The sequence below is a fragment of the Pleurodeles waltl genome, chromosome 5 (genome assembly GCF_031143425.1).
Source record: "Pleurodeles waltl isolate 20211129_DDA chromosome 5, aPleWal1.hap1.20221129, whole genome shotgun sequence".
In the NCBI taxonomy this organism is placed as follows: domain Eukaryota; kingdom Metazoa; phylum Chordata; class Amphibia; order Caudata; family Salamandridae; genus Pleurodeles; species Pleurodeles waltl.
Window position 1 is genome coordinate 1,128,229,506 of NC_090444.1, and position 17,319 is coordinate 1,128,246,824.

General features: G+C 43.5%; 1 protein-coding gene across 3 annotated transcripts in view; it reads left to right on the forward strand.

Annotated features, from left to right (window-relative positions):
- The window catches only part of CRIM1 (cysteine rich transmembrane BMP regulator 1), a 752,848-nt gene that overhangs the window by 660,642 nt on the left and 74,887 nt on the right, over window positions 1-17,319 (forward strand). For all 3 annotated transcript variants that reach the window (XM_069235322.1, XM_069235323.1, XM_069235324.1), the window contains exon 11: window positions 4,725-4,934. In XM_069235322.1, coding sequence (XP_069091423.1) covers window positions 4,725-4,934 — 210 coding nt within the window. The remainder of the gene's footprint in view (window positions 1-4,724; window positions 4,935-17,319) is intronic.

Genomic DNA, 17,319 nt, shown 5'->3' on the forward strand with positions numbered 1-17,319 from the left:
TTGGACAAACATTGGTAAATATAAGAAAACTGACCAAGGTGCTCACAGCATGTTGTTTTTGCAGATGCGTTCTACTTCAGCGAAATAACATTGTCCCAGTCCATTAACCCAGGTTTTGTTGGTGTTAATATGGGGAAAATGGAGGTGGGAAGCACTCAAGATATACTTTTTGGAGAGTTTTGAAATCTGCTGTGGTTATTTTGAATGTACACTTTTCGATTACGAAATATAGTTCATATGATGTTACTCTTGATGCCAAAGCTGCTGGCTGAAAGGGTTCTAATAAAGAGGGGCTCACCCAGTGACACGGCTGTGGGATCGCTGTGGAAAAATTTACGTGTGTGACATTTTGAAACTTGCATACAAATACGTGGGGCTACTGGGTGAAAATAAGGGAAAGCTTAAGTTTTTGGCCTGAGGCTTACATCCAAAGTGTTTGACATAAGGTACCACCACTTACAAAATTGCTGTCAGGCTGGCATCTATGTAAGTTTCTCTGCTGACTTCAAAATACAGCTCATGATGAGTAGTTTACTGGGATCTGTAACAAAGATGAGATCCTTTTTATACTTGTGCTTTTTTTTCTTTTATTTGCCTTCTCATTGTCCTCCTTTCTGGTCTCAAGGATTCACATCATCTCTTACATTCATGCCATGTATCCTGCTCTGGACAACACTAATGCTCTCTTCAAAGTGGCATGGGGGTGAGGTGTGTGAAGAGACCAATCCTGGCACCCTCAGTCACGTGGCATAGAAACAAAGAAAGGCTGAGCAACAGCAGAGTGTTGCTTTATTCCAAAGCACTTGGAAGGTGTTTATGCCACCAGTCCTACGCCAGAAATTCAGGCATGATACTGGGGGTAATTAATTGAAGAAATTAGGGTGAAAAAAGTTACCGTCTTCCAACCCTAGGAACTGCATGATAGCAGTCGCCAATCCAGAGATCTTGAACAGCCTGTGTGCCACGATCCCCATAAAACCTGAAATGATATGACTAGTAGGAGCTACAAATGTAATGAGCAGGTAGATTGTCCACTATCTAACTCACCAAATTATTAGTAATAATGAAGAACAGAACACACAAATAATCAAACCAGACTAAAACTAACTACTGCTCATTGAATGCTGTGTTTTTCAATGCATAATGTGGATAAATGTTGAAGAACAGCTTTTTACTTTCTCTGCTCCCAAAGCATTGGCCTAAAAACTATTGTTGGCACAAAGGCATGCAGCCTTCTTTCTCCTTGGACTTTCATTGACATTCTCACGGGGCGTGAATAAGGAAGAATGTATGTCTCACGTTTTCAGTGTAAACCCAGTGTTTGTTATGGACCCATAATGTGCGTTTCCTGTCACTTTCAACTTTGTGTGGTTGCACACCTTTAATTGAGTGTGTTTCACTTTTACATTGTCTTCCGCTTTCCAGTGCAAACCTGGGTCAGATTGTTCCCAAAAATGGAGCTTAGCGAGAGTCATTTACTGTGCCGCACTACCTGTACTGTTTGAATTAAAGTTTAATTAATTTCACTTTTGAGTACTTTCGAGCGTGTTATTTGATGCCCATCATCTCATGGCAAATGGACACAGTTCAATTAGACTGGAATAAAGAGAGAAGCTTGTTTGTGCAAATCTTTGACGTCACATATCAAATGTAAGTTGTTAAATGGCAGTGTGACATTGCATTGTGTAGATAATGTGCCTAGTTAGATTTCTCTGGACACTTGAGAGGGCCTGAAAAAAGCATTTAGGGGGCATGAGGAGCATGCAACCTTAATATTTCCTCTTTTGAGGACCCTTTTTTCCCCCACTATTCCCAAGATAGCGTAGACCTGCATTTGAGGCACTTTTTAGGTCAAACCCTTTCAGACCATGCTCCTTTCTGTAAACAGGCCTGTAAATCTTGTTCTTATCTTGTCACATTTGCTGTATATTCAAAGATGCAGAATTTGAATGTTGGGCTCAGTCTTCTATGGAAGTTTGGGGTTTACTTTTCTTTCTCTGACTTCAAATTGAGAGGACTTGTGTGACAATCTTGCTGGATACTGAGGGTAGGAAAAGCTTTATTTCGAGCATACAACACCTTTTAAATGAATGGTGCAAGTATTTTAGAATATATTTTGAAATTAGGCAAGCACAAATGGAGCACATTTTTTTGTTTGTGATGTGTGTTGTAAACAAATACTTTAATATGAACAAAACAAATCAATACAGTAGGTGATGTCGTATTTTCACATTGTTTGTGCTCTGTATACTTTTATTAGTAAAGCTGTGTGTCTGTGCAAATGTAATGGTCATTTCAAATGAAAATGTGTTGTCTGTAATGACTATGTGCTACCACACCATGCATACCCCAATCTACGGCACTCCACTGTTCTCTGCATAACTGCACACCACTCCACTGCACTCTGCACTACTCTACGCCACTTCACTCTGCCTCTCTCCTCTACTCTGCATCACTCTACTCTATGCCAGTACACTCCACCCCACTCTACTCTACACCACTGTACTCTTTGCCACTACACTCTACACCACTTAAGTCTGGGTGCTCTACCCTGCAACAACACACTCTGTCACTGAGCTCTATGCCACCATACTCTGCATACGGCACTCTATGCCACTCTACATTCACTGAGCTCTATACCACTAATCTGTACTTCACTCCACTCTGAGGACTCTACACCTCTCTACTCTGTACTGCTCCGCTGTGCGCCACTGCACTCTATGCCACTTTACACTGTGTGCCACTTTACTTCAAGGACTGCACTCTATGCCACACAATGGTGCACCACTCTACTCGGCTCCATAGTACTCTATGACACTGCACTCTATTATGCACCACTCAAATGTAAGCTGCTGCATTCTGTGATGCTGCATTGTACGCCACTGAATTCTACATTCTTCACCACTTCACTCTGCACCACTTAACTCCACGCCACTATACTTCACCAGTCCGCTCTTATCTTTGCCAGTCCACTATACACCACTGCACTCTGCCACTTGTTACCCCCTCACTGTGCAACACTCTGCTCTGTAGCACTGTACTCAATTCCACTGACCTCTATACCACTGTACTCTGCACTTGTGCATTCCACGCCAATGTACTGTACGCCACTCTATTGTGCATTACTCCACCCTATGCCACTGCACTCGCCAGCATTCCACTCTATGGCACTGCACTCTACGACACTATATTCTGCATCACTCTACCCCACTGCACTCTATGCCACAGGGGGAGGGTGTAGCGCAGCCGTCGGAGCAACCGCCTCAGGAGCTGGGGATCCGTGTTCACGCCTTGGCATCGGTGCAACATCCTGTAATTATGGGCTAATCACTTAATCTCCCCGTGCCCCTGGACAACGCCTGGATACCCTTATGGGCGATAAGCCACTCTACACAAATATAAATTATATATATATATATATATATATATATATGTGTGTGTGTGTATATAAATATATATATATATATATATATATATATATATGTTCGATGGCATGTGTAGCTCCAGATACACATGCTATGCATAGGTCCTGCCATCTAGTGTTGGGCTCGGAGTGTTACAAGTTGTTTTTCTTCGAAGAAGTGTTTTCGAGTCATGGGATCGATATATTTATACACACACACACACACACTTTCCTCTCCTCTGCACCACTCCACTCTGCCACTGTACTCTACTATGCAAATACAACACCCTAATCTACCTCGCTGAATTCTGTGTCGCTCACTCTACACCACTTTACTCTATGCCACAATAATATGCAAATCTCTACACCAGTGTACTCTTCACCAGTCCACACTACTGTGCCACACCACTGTACGCCACTACGCGACTCTACTCCAAGCCAGTCCAATACATGGCACTTTCTGACACTCTACTCCACTTCTTGCCCTTCCACTGCACGCCACTAACTTTTAGCATTGCTGAACATTAGCCACGCTGGTATTCAACATGGCTCAAACACATTGACAAAGTCTATAGCTCCTGCATATAGACTTTGCCAAAACACGTTTTCCTGACAGTGACTTTCTGGTAATTATTCCAGTTTTTTTCTCTGGTTGTTTTAGTTCATTTTTCTCTTCTCAGTTATTTTTCTCAACAGAAGTCCTTTTGAATGTGTAGTTATGTTTTCAGCAGCTAGGCCTCATGCTGCGTGTTTCCTAATTTAGGGGTGCCTTCTTGGAGTCTTAAGACTAGTTGGTCTCATCACATGGTCTCTACTGCTAGTTTTAGACTCCTACATTGGGAGGCCAGTGTGCTTAAAGTGAAATTTCCTTTCACATTCACTTACCGAACCCCTCCAGTAGAAAACTGCCATGAGACTTCCAGCTAGGTGTGGTTGTTTGGTTTTGTTTAGTTGTGTATGTTTAGTAGAACTTTGTTCAATGTCTTTTTTTACTAATGGTTCTCTCTGTTTAATGCGAAAGTAAAAGTAGTTCAGCACTGCCCAAGATCTTTATAGTGTGTTGGGTATGGGTGGGCCTGCTGATAGACCTTACCTCTTCTAGTTGAGGTGCGCGCACAACTTTAAAAAAGCTAGCTTTTTATCACTAGCATTACTGCACTTGATTTTTATATACTTGCTTGTTGGCTCCATAGTTTTAATCTTGTAGTAAAGTGTATCATAAACTAAACTGGTGAAGGGTAGAAGACAACATTCAGTATTTGTGAGTGTTCTGCCCTGAGAATCCCCCTGACACCGTTTATTTTATGATTATTTGATTCAGAAGTACCAGCATCTGTTCTGCCGTCTGTGAAAACGACATCTTGCCTGTCAATGGATGGACGCCGACATGAAAACGAGGAGAGTTGGCATGATGGCTGCCGTGAATGCTACTGCCACAATGGAAGAGAGATGTGTGCCCTGATCACCTGCCCTGTGCCAGACTGTGCCAGTCCCACCATACACCCAGGACAGTGCTGTCCATTGTGTCCAGGTAACCACGATTTTCAGTGGCATATGAAAATCGCTATTGTAACCATGCAATTATGCGCACCCTCATTTGATTTCACTTTGTATTTCCATCCATAATGTTGTTAAAGGCAACGAGATAGCCAGTGTTGTCAATACGAAAATAGTGTGGTTGTAAAACGTACAAGTCTGCAATTAGAGCAGCAGAGCCACAGGCGATGTAACGGGTAACAAAAAGCCGTGCAAGTTTCACCACCACCCAACTTACATTTTTTTAAGTGATCTGAAATGAGGAGCTGTAGGGACAGGGTCCTCTATATTTTCTGCGTGGCAGGTGCAAGTGTTGTGATCAGGGACCAGCTAGCGGCATGGGGCAGACATGGGCGTGCAGCAGTAGAGGAGCTCGGCTGTAGAGCAGATGTGACTCACCACTCATCATGCACGGCTGATATCTGCCCAAGGGGGGAGGGGGCTGCTAATACTTCTACCCTGATGCTCTGTAGTGACGCCATACACCTGGTGATGCCAGACCTTCGTATTCCTTTTCAGGAACCGTTTGCTTTCTGAAATTATGTTGCTAAAAACATTGGTAGTACAAGGAGTAATGTATTCATCTCCACCCAAAGGGCATCTAGTAATAATTACCCTGACACATAATATAGGTCCGTTCTTACAAACCAAAAAACTATCCTCGAAATTTGCGCCATACTCGCGTTTGTATTAAGTGGTTCATCACAATTTGTTTTTAATATATATTATTCATTTTACAATTTTAAAGAGTGGTTCATTAAAACTTAACAATTCCTACACCAAACTTGTGTGTGCAGTACTTTGATGAAGGGTGATACCCTGAAACCGGTCCTAGGATGCTTGAATCCTGCCCAGGTAGGACCTGTCATGGCAGTTCGGGCTGGACTGTTCCCATAGGGAGCAGGGTCAAGACTGATTTGCATATAGCTGGGTCTGAACTGGGGTGACGTAGCAAGCAAAATAACAATGAATTAAACCCAGATCTGTGCCTGGGGGTGAGTGTTTGAACTTTCAACACTTTGTCCATTATTTTATTTTGTGATATTGCAATACTTTATACGACATGCTAAATAGGTATGATTGGACAACCCTCCACCAGGCGGCACAGCACCAAAACAGTAGGGTAGTGGAAGATACATCGCTGTCCTTTGACCTTCGACACCGGCTCCACCTCTTGTATCACCCTTTGCTACCCAGCAGCATCTTACTTGCTGCTGTGGGTTTTGAGGAAGGGGCAAGAATGAAAACTATATAAAGTAAATAGGGCAACTTTTCCTGCAGCTGCTTAGGGCCCATGGCTCTAGGGGTACCAGCAGCTTGCCAGGGATAGCAGTTGTTACCCTTGGAATCCCTTGGATTAATGGAGGTGGAATCAGAGAGGGCCATGGGGAAAGAAGATTAGAAACAGACCGGAAGGACGAAATAATTTTGGACCAATGGGCTCTGCCAAGCGGCTGCAGTAGAATGGTGATCACAGTGGGGTCAGGAGGAAAGGGAGAAATGTTCAGAAAGCAAAATAAGGTAAAGAGGCAAAAGAAGAGTTTGAGTTACTGAAGTTAAACCCTGACTTTTTTTATGTTTATTAAATGAATCAAGCACAAGAATAAAAGCTAAGCAGCCCATCAGCAAGTTTAAAAAAAAAAAAAAAAATCATTTTTTAAAGTTCAACTTAATGTAAAACAATGTACACAAGAAATAATACACAAGGCTAAATACATTTTTAGTTTATTACAAATTTAAATTTCTTCAAATATTATAGAATGATGACACTTGAGCACAAGTGCAAAACACGTCTTTAGAAGCATGGTATTACCTATAGGGATGCTAATAATGAGGAATGTGAGTATGTTTGGTGGAGCATTCCTGAACCTGGCATTGAGCAGTCCTAAACCAGTAGAGAACCAGCCATAAGGCAAACAGCCTTTCTTATAGTGAGTTCTAGCTGCAGATTCCTCACCTTTTGAATAGTCCCCAGCATCAGACTGGATCCGGAGACTCTTCAGTAGTACCTCTGCCCACCAGTGCAGGGGCCACACCTGTATGCTGACATCTGTTCCTTTATTTCCGCACTACTAGATGCAGATCTAAGGTTACTGCTCGTCTCTATGAGACCCTTACTATAATCATAAAATTGTTTTACAGTGTAAAATGGCCAGTCCTTAAGCCCTGTAAGGAGTGTTAAAAACAAAGGTCTGTGACAGATCCTCACCAAGTCTGCCTGTTGTGCTTGGGGAGCCACCGCTATAATGCCTGTAGTGACTGTGTGTTGATAACTGTGTGGCATAACTCTTCACATCAAGTCTCTTCATCGAGAGTCCAAGTCAAAAGTTTGATTCGGTTTGAGATCAATAATTCAGCGGAATCGCTCCAATGGTCAGTCTTCCTCTCAGTCCAAATCTTTGGGTAAGTCAGATAAAAAACACAAGAAGTTTAAGTAAGAATTGTCCCCTTCTTGCCACTCACGCTCCCCTGAGAATGTGTGGGGGCATGACCACACATCTCCATTCTTGCCCTGAAGTTCATTGACTTTGGATCCTTTCCTGCAGCCTTTTCTGGCACAGTCTGTGTTTCTGAATTATCCGCCACTTTTAAGCCATTCAAAGAATTCTGCTAGGCTATGTCAGACTTTTTGGATCCCTGCTGATTACCTCTGGTGTGCTTGTGGGCCCCATGGAGTAAAGCTAATCTCCACCTTGGTTACCATTGGTGGTTTGCCCTCAGCACCAGCTGGACCCTCTGAGCCCATAATGGGTCAACCTTTGGGTCCACTCTCAACTCCTTCTCTGGTGTCATGGTCCACGTCACTTCCTGATGCATTAATGCCCACTTAATTGATGACGGATGACATGGTCCCAGTTTATCCTCTCGAACTTGGAGTCAGCACCAGTTCAACTTCGATTGAAGTTGTGCCCAGATGCCATTGAGACTCCTATTCCTGCACTTGCTCTGCCTACACAACAATAACATGCCCTCCATTCTGTGTTTGGCACAGATTCAAATAACGATTAAGATGCCAGTGATCAAATTGGCTAAACGTATCACAAGGAGAATTCATTGGATAACATGAGTCTAGTTGCCCTGATACCTCCCTTGAGTCCAGCCTTCTCCCACCTCCTGGCTCTGCACCTGAAGAAAGTGCTTCCTACACCATAGTTGTGTAGGCCAGCCAAAGTCCTCGACTTCTAATTTGGAGGTCAAGACCAATGTACTTATAGAGGTTCTTCAGCCGGGACAGGCATCTACTGAGCCCCTCTTCCCATTTAATTGGGTCCTTAATGATACTTTGTTGGGGGCATTGGTCAAACCATACTCAGGCCCCAGTCAACCGTCACATTGTAGAGCACCACCACCCTGAGCAAACTTGCATTTATATCTCTGCACCCCTTCACCTAAACGTTTGGTGGCACAGGAGCTGCACCCAAGACCAATCCAAACACATTCCCTATGACTCCCCCGATCGGGAGGTGAAACAGGTGGAGATGTTTGGGGAGAGGGATTTCTCATCTGCCATCTTGACCCTCTGGTTAGTAAATGCTGAGGTTAGGAAGTGATCTTTGACTGGTTATCGCCTGGCCATAAAGGACAGCCACGACGCAGCCAAATTAACAATTCTTGATTGCTTAGACGCTACCAATTCTATCGAGTGAGCTATTAGCACCAGTGTCACCATGCACTGCCATGCTTAGCTGCGGTCCACTGTTATTTCAGGCAATGTGTAGTCTGTTATGGACATGCTGTTTGACACAACTCACCTGTTTTTGAACAAGGTAGACTCTGCTCCTAAGTGGTACAAGGAGAGCAGGGCCACTGCACACTCCCTGGGTTTATCTGCCCCACTGGGCCAGCCACACCAGGCCCACTACTCCTTTTGCAGCTTCAGCAGAGGTATCCCATACCACCAGCCAGTCCAATCCCCGCAAGGTGCCCAGAGATTTTGCATTTGAGGTCGTGATGCCCCTTGCCCTATGGTCAAGGTCACTGGACCACCCAGTCCACTAATCCCCCCCCCCTACCGCAGCTCCACCTGCCAAGTCCCTTTACCATGTCCACCCGGTTGGAGGCAGGATCTAGCGATTCTGGCTGGGTTGGCAGGACAGTAACATCAAACAGGTGGATCCTGCAGAGACTGACGGGGTTTATCTCTGTAAGCCTGTTCAGCCAAAGAGGATTTTGAGAGGGTGGCGTGCCAGAGGTAGAACGTAGTTGTTGGTCCCACTACTTTCTGGTACCCTAGAACGATGGAAACATTCGCCCTATTTTAGACCTGTGTCTTTTTCAATGCCTTTCTCTGGAAGGAGAACTTCAAAATGCTCACCCTAACCCAAATTTTGTCTGCCTGCCTTCGACCCAGGAGACTGGATGGTAGTGTTGGACCTGCACAACCCCTATTTCCATATACCTGGTCAGCAGGCCTATTGACGCTATCTGTAGTTTATAGTGGGACAGGAGCATTTTCAGTTTGCTGAGCTCCCCTTTGGTCTCACTTGCATCTCTCAGGTGTTCAAGAAAGTAATGGCAGTGATAGCAGCACACCTTCAGATATCGGGGTTGTCAGTCTTCTCCTACATTTACAACTGACTGTTGAAAACAGGCTCACCCTAGGCAGTCATCAGCATCCTCCAGACTATGGACCACCTCCTGTCATCTTTGGGGTTCACTATCAACGTGTCAGTCACATCTGCCTCACATCTGATTTTTCAGGTGCGCTGCTTCATTTGCTATTCTGTACATGGTGCAGGTTTGTGCCTTTTCTTCGAGAAAGAGAGTCCAGAACATTCAGGCTGTGATCCAGATCTTTTAGTCTTGGTTCTAGATTTCAGTGAGGTCAACTCTGAGGCTGCTTGGACTGATGAAAACCTGCATCTTGCTGGTCGAGCATGGCAAGTGGCATATGTGGATTCGGCAGTGGGATCTGAAGTCTCTGGCTCAATATCAAGAGGACACCTCTGACCACGTTCAGATATTGAGAAGACTGCAAAAGATCTGCAGTTGTGGTTTCTGGTCTCTGATTAAGTCTGCAGCAGACCCATCTCCCTTCCCTGCTCAGAGCTGACAGTGGTGACTGATGCATTGCTTTCGGGTTGGGGTGGCCATCTAGGAGTGGTGGAGATCAACAGCAGAGTTTCAGCTTGGACGACCAAGGAATTTTCATGATGGTGAACCACCTGAAAAGGCTCTTTAAATTCTAGGTTGGACAACAAACTCAGCTGTCAGTGTCTAGTGGACCACAAGTGGCAGTTACATCCAGAGGTGGCACAAGGTATCTTCTGAGAATGGGAAGGGCCATGGCTTGATCACTTTGCCACTGCAGAAAATATGCAATGTCAGCATTTCAGTACAGTGGGATTCCAATACATCTCTCACTCAGAGATGTGTTCCACTTCAAGTGGACCTCAGGACTCTTGTGTACCTTTCTGCTTATACCACTCCTGTCCGACTTCTTAAGAAGATCAGGACTGACGATGCCCAAGTAATCCTAGTGACTCCGGTTTGGGCACAGAGATTATGGTATCCAGATTATCTAGGCCTTAGTGTCTGCCTTCTGTCCTCAGGAAGGATCTGCTGTCACAGCAGCAGGGCAGGGTTCTGCACCTGGGCTTTCACCATCTCCACCTTCATGCTTGAAGACTGATTGGTGACAGCTCAACTGACCACATTTCACCTTTCTCTGGAGGTAGTTTATGTCCTCTTGGCTGCCAGGCGTCCAGACGAAAACTGTATACTCCTTTCACAAGGCAAATTTGTGGCTTGGTGTGACACGGCAGAAAGACATCCTCCAGACGAAGTTACCTGATGTTTTGTTATTTGTTTTAGCCCTACCCTGGCAACACTTTGCTCTGAGCACAGTGAACGGGTGCCGTTTGACCTTTTTGTGGTTGCTGTATGAGCCTTCATTATTTGTCATTCATCGTTACAAATTGTTTTTAAAAAAGATTACAGCACTTATTGCCTCCCTTTTCCTTTGTCATTCAACAGTGGGACCATCACTTGGTCCTTACATTGCTGATGTGTACTTCAAGCCGCTTCACAGCTCCCCGCTGCATCTTCTCACCTTCAAGACAGAGTTCTTTGTCACTATTACATTGGTGTGGAGAGTGAGTGATTGCCAAGCTTTCTGTGTCAACCTGGCGTAAACAGCTTTCTTCCCAGACAAGCTGGTATTGCGGAGACAGGCCTCTTTCTTTTCTAAAGTTAAGATGGCATTCAAAGTTGGTCAGAACATAACCTTGCAGGCGTCAATGTTTTGCCTCCCTCCCTAAGGAGGAGGAGAGACTCCATTTCTTGGACCCCAAGAGAGCGCTAAACTTTTATGTAGATTGCACCAAAGGTCAATGGATGGGCAATCAGCTCATTGTAGGGTTTTCTGGAGTGAAAAAAGGCAAAACTGTGCATAAAAGAACCATATCGTGCTGTGCATCAAAATATTGTATACATTGGCCAAAAAGCAGCCTCCCGAAGGACTGCATGATCATTCTTACAGGGTAAAGCTGCTAATACTGTGTATGCACAGCCTCTTTCCTTAACATTTGCCAGACGACTACCTGGACGTCCCTCCATATGTTCATGATGCACTATTGTCAGGACAGTCTGGTTCACAAAGAGGGACATTTTGCCCACTCTGTCCTGCTGGACCTTGGGTTTCAGTCCACTCAGACACCCACCTCCAAATAGATACTGCTTTGGTATCAGTCAAAAAGGTGAAAAATCCGCAGCTAGAAGTCTCTATCAGAAGAACAAATTACTTACCTTTGGTAATGCTTTTTATAGTAGAGACTCTAACCACAGATACCTCACCGACCGCCCATCTTCCCCATTCTGTGATCGTCCATTAATAAGATCCCAAGTCTAGGAATTTGTACACTAGTCATATCAATTTGCTTTTGGGGCTCTGCATCTGTGGGCTACAGATACTCTCGGAGGCAACTGCTGTCTGTGCACTGGAGTGGCACCTATAGAGGCTCCACACATCATTTCTGGGGCAGAATGGCATCACTGCTGAACTGCATGGTTTGAAGTACCAGCACGTGGAGGTTTTACTGAATAGTTTTCAGATCCAGTGACACCTGGGAAATAATCAAAACATGAGGAATTTGTGGCTAGATAGTCTCTCCCAGCAAGAGTGTTATCGAAGAGAAGTAACGTGTTCATGTGGCATTAGCCAAATTGAGTTAATGTCCAGTCCTACCAGACCCTATATGTTTTCACCAAATTTCTAACATCCGTATTATTGCTTCACCCTTTTAAGTAGTCATTGCTGTATATCAGAAAATGTATTGACGTGCACCATATGCTTAATCCATCTGAGGTGATTTTTAGCCTCTGAGAGGTCAGAGATCAGGATTCATTTTTAGAAGACCTAGGGCGGGTGATAGTTGTCAGTATGCTGTAATCACTTAACAAACCTGCTTTGTTTAACACCATTGCCCATATATGTTCTCCCGGCCTCCTGCTGCTGACAAGAATTAAATGCGAAACTGTGGAGTGGTGTGAGGATATTGAGCACTTCAGTCAAAAAAACATTTTCCTGTTGAAGTGCTCCCGCTTACATTAAAGAAAGGAATTATTTTTTTCGGGCACTCTTTTGTATTTTGCCACCATTATTGCTGTGCCTTGTCTAATTTGAAGTATCTGTCCTGTCTAAATTTCAGGTATAGCCTTTCACAAGTTTCTCAAGAATATCTGTACCTAATAATTCTGCTTGTACAAGGCAACTTGGGTCTTGTGCGCGTGGGAGGTACTTAACATAGCCAGTAGCACTTGAATACATTGAAGCCCTGCTTCCAAGTCCATATGTTGTTTCTGGATGCTAGGCCTGTTCCTGCAGCCGTTCCATAGGCTGTGTCCAAAAAACCCTGCGCCTCGAAGTGCTCCCTTAGTTGAAGAATGCATGCCTAGCACAGAGAAAAAGACCCAGTTTAATTATTATATGTATAATCTGAGTCACAAGGTGATGGGCCCAGCAAAAACTGCCTTTAAAAAAAAACTGCCCAAAATATCAAGTATAGCTGATGACATTAAATCTTGCTTCAGTGATTGTGAGTACGACTAGCACTGCCTGTACATATAGCACACTCCACTAAGGGATTTTTGTCTTGGTGCTGTAAGGGTGATTATGAAACTCATTGCTTTTAATTTTGTAAACCGTGAAATATCAAAAGTTTCGTTGCACTCCAGCTAGCGCTCCATCTCGAAGCCCCCTGCTGGTGTCAAGCGAATAAATATCCACATCTGTGCAGAGAACGTTTAGAGCGTCCTGGTTGACAATTAAGCAGGCCGGCTGCTTATAACATGCGTTTTTTTTTTTCTTCTGAAGCCAGTCCTGGCTGACCACCAATCAGATCTCTGCTCCCACTTCCCCAGCGGCGGCGTCATTTGTGCGGTGCATTTAGAAGACTCCCCACTCCGCAAACAGCTGCTTTGGTGATGGCTGTCAGACAGCTCTCTCTTATAATTGGCGCACTCTTGCCACTACAGCTTGCCAGCTCCTGGTTTTGTGGACTGTAACAACAACAGAAGTTATAGCTGCAACTTTTAATTGGTGTTTACTTTCCTGCAGTGACTCTTCAGCAGTCCATTTGCGTCCGTTTTGTTTGCTAAAAGGGAGCTGTGGACTTTCTGAGAAGTCTAAATCCTATTTGATGTGTATTTGGAATGCTTTTGCAGAAAGCATCAAGTCCAGGTTTCCTAACAATTGGATGGCTTATATATTTGCCTGCTAAGGAAACTTGTTTTTCCTCCGAAGAACAGATCTCTTTTCTATGCTTAGATTTATGGAAACAAAATGTACTTGAAGTGAAGAAATTGCTAAATTTACAAATTGAGTGCTAGTTTTAGTTCTAGCCTAGAAACCGTTTTTTTTTATTCGTCAGCCCCATTTAATGAAACACTTCATACATAAAAATACTTATGAACGCACATTGAGGGGCTCTGAGTTAGGCTTCCTCGTCACTTGGTCTGTTTAACTGTCATTCACATTCACTTCCGCCTACCACACCATACAGATGGGGGCAGTGGATCAGCCCCCATCAGCCCTCTAGCCCTGCCCAGCCACCTGAAAAGAAGCACACTTCAGTCAGGGGTATTGAGACAGTGCTTTTCTTGTGCAGTGTTTTTTTTTTATTCTTTGTTATTGTTTTTCTTTTCTTTTTTAGATTTGTTTCCTCATGCTTGTGTGTTTAAACTGTCTTCACGATACAACAATTCAGTGTCAATTGAATTTTTTGCTTATGCCAATAAGAATCGTATCTTCTTGAGATGTACATTAAAACAAAAACGACGTTCTGTACCTGCTATAAGGTACACATGCCTGCTAAGAGAAGCTCAAATGGTTCTATTAAGACTATATGGAATGGTTTTTTTGTAAGTAAATTTGTTATGACAAGCATTTAAGTACTACGTTCAGAAGGTGGCATTTATTGTCTTTTTCTGGTGTGTGCTTGCTATAAAAAATGGAAACCTATTTAACCACCAGACCCACTGACTTTCCTAATGTTGGTCTGAGGTTTTGTGTCAGTCATAAATAAGGCTTGGTTTTATCTTCTTTAAGTAGACGCATGACATTTTTCTTGGAACACGGCTGCTTTCAGAATGTACATTAAACCTACGCTGATGTTGGATAGCAGCACTTGGTTCAACTCAGACTTGTGCTGAGGGCATTATAACAGTGCCTATTAAATATAGAATCCCTCATCCTTTTGTACAGCACACCAAATGTCTCGACTCAACTTCACTGTTTTGTACCAATGGAAAAGGGTGCAGACGTTCTTCCAAATAATGGACCCACATTTTTGTATGGCAGAGTGTAATTGAAATGTTTATTTGATTCAAAACGTGGTTTGTCAAGTAAGGTCCTAGGTTTGGCAGCTCTAATCAATTTATTGAAATGGGTTTCCCCCATTCGTTCATGCTGTAGAATCATAGTAAATATACATTTTATTATACTTAGGTTGTAAATTGGCTCGAAGCTAGCCTCTCTGATGATTCAAATCAATGTTTGCCTCAGGACCCCCCCTCTTTTCAGCGCTCTTCTGTACGACAGTTTAATATATTTATGGACCAAAAGAGCAGGTTTGGCCAGTTATTGTGAAATATTCATGACCAGACTGATAACGTCACCCGCCCCTAGGTTGGACCATATACTTGGGTTTCCTCCAAATGTGTCGTTGAACTTTGATCTTCTGAAAAAATGCTTATTCACCAGATTGTGGGAGTCCCACATGATTTTAGTGACCCAGCCCCACAAAAGCTTTTGACAGGCCTGTCCCTCCCCATAGATATTCCTTGTGCACTCTCTTGTGTGTGTGGAGTTACCCTGATATTCTGACCACTTATGCACCAGCTAGCAGCTTTATCCATCACACATACTGAACTAAATCTTAATACGAATAGTAATCTGTGGTGAGTGCAAGACAGTGCAGTGAGTAGCACATAACTTATGCTCAATTTGCGATATATTTGCTCAGTTGAAAATATGATTTGTTTTCTCAGTGACCCATGGGGCAGGGGTAGTGAGGCAAACTGAAAGCACATGCAACAGTCTCTATAACAAGCTGCAAATCCCTTTAGCAGAGGTGGTGGTGAAAGTATGTGGAGGCCAAGCATATGGCTAGCACAGCCATGCCACAGAGCTGTGAGTGAAAGTGCAAAAAGGACACTTACTTTGTCCCTAGAAGGTGATAAGAGAGCAGACACTGAGCTTGAGTGGCCGTGTGCTCTTTGGCAATTAGAGCCGAGACTGATTCCTTTGGGGTTGTGGCTAGCTTGAGCCGGGCAGTGGGGATTAACTCTAGAGAGAGGTGCTCTCACCTATCGTCAAGTCACAACAAATATGCGTGCTTGGGAGTGGTTTACAGGGGAACACACGGTATCACCCTCCTAATGATGATAATGCAGAAATTGAAAATAATTACATCTTCAAGGCATTTTTTTTGTTTTTACTAAACAAAAAACACTTGGCAAGTAATATTTTCGATTATTGATGTTTCGCCCTCTCCCCGCTGAGGACCTAGTTCTAGCTGCCGACTTTGCATTGCAAAATTGAACTGCCTCAGAGATTTTCTATACCACAGTTGCTTGATCCAAAATCCAGTGAATGTGGAAATGTTACAGTACTAGCAAGCCCATTTGATAAAACTGCAATCAAAATGACTTAGTGCTATTCTTCCAAATCAGTGATTTCCTTGAGTAGCTATTTTTTTTATCAAAACACACAACACTGTGCACCAGCCAAATACCTAAGTGTAGAAAAGTACATACCTAGAGTGACGAACCAATTGCCAACGATGTTATATCTTCCAACTTGACAAGGATGTATGATAACATACAACTTTATTGTTTTTGTCAGATACATAAAGTGATCCCTCTTCTGTCACATCCTAGGGCTTTACCAACTTCTGAGGCCAGAAGCAAGGGAGCGAAGTAATAGCCTATGTATAAAGTCATAGCTCCTCCCCTTCTGTACTGTAATGAAACTTAGTCTAAACCTTTCCCTTCTCTGGGAGTGTAGCACCTTTTCTGCCAGACAGTATCTATACCTTCGATTCAGAGAGGCAATCCCAACTGATGTCATTCTAAATACCATTTATATAGCACTTACCAACCCTGACAATGCGTTGAAGTGCTTTGCGGTGAGCCAAGATAGCAAACATTACTATCTGAATTGCTAGAGTACCATGTATTTTTTACTTTTTTAAATTTAGGAGAGAAAGCTAGGAGCGTTGTTTTAAATATTGACAAAATGTAAAAAAAAATAAAAAAAAAATAAAAAAAAGTCAGAGTTAAAAGACAGAGCAAATTCCGAACCTTAGGTTATTTCTTCTATCAATCACACTCCCGGTTATAAGAAAGACAAATCACAGGACCAGAGTAAAGTCTTATGGGGCAATTAGGCTGCACTTGCCAAAGGAAAGCATTTTTTCCCAAATCCTGTCTGCTTAGTTCATTTCTTACTGGGGATTCTGTATGATCTGCGGCTCCCCGCAGGCAAAGCTTCATTAGGTAATGAGGACATTGAGCTAATGGCTGATCTGTCCGTTGCTTTATATTAGTGCAACACATAAGGACAGAGTTTAAAACGCATGATACTTTCGGGCTTTTATCCATGCCCCACTCGATACAGGCTCTGCATTCTGGCTTTCCTGCTAAGCATTGAAACCTAATGCAGCTGTTGTAAATGCGCTCTATCACTTTCAGCCCATTGTATTGATTTATTTGACCTTCTAGGCGGGGGTGTGCTTGGCTCCTGGATCCCTAAGACCGAGAATGAAGCCTATTTGTGAGAGATGGGCAGTCATTATGGAGTCGCGTGTCCCTGACATCTAGCTGCTCTCGACCACACTGCAGTCATTGTTAGATGGGTCCTGTTGCAGGCCGAGCAGTTA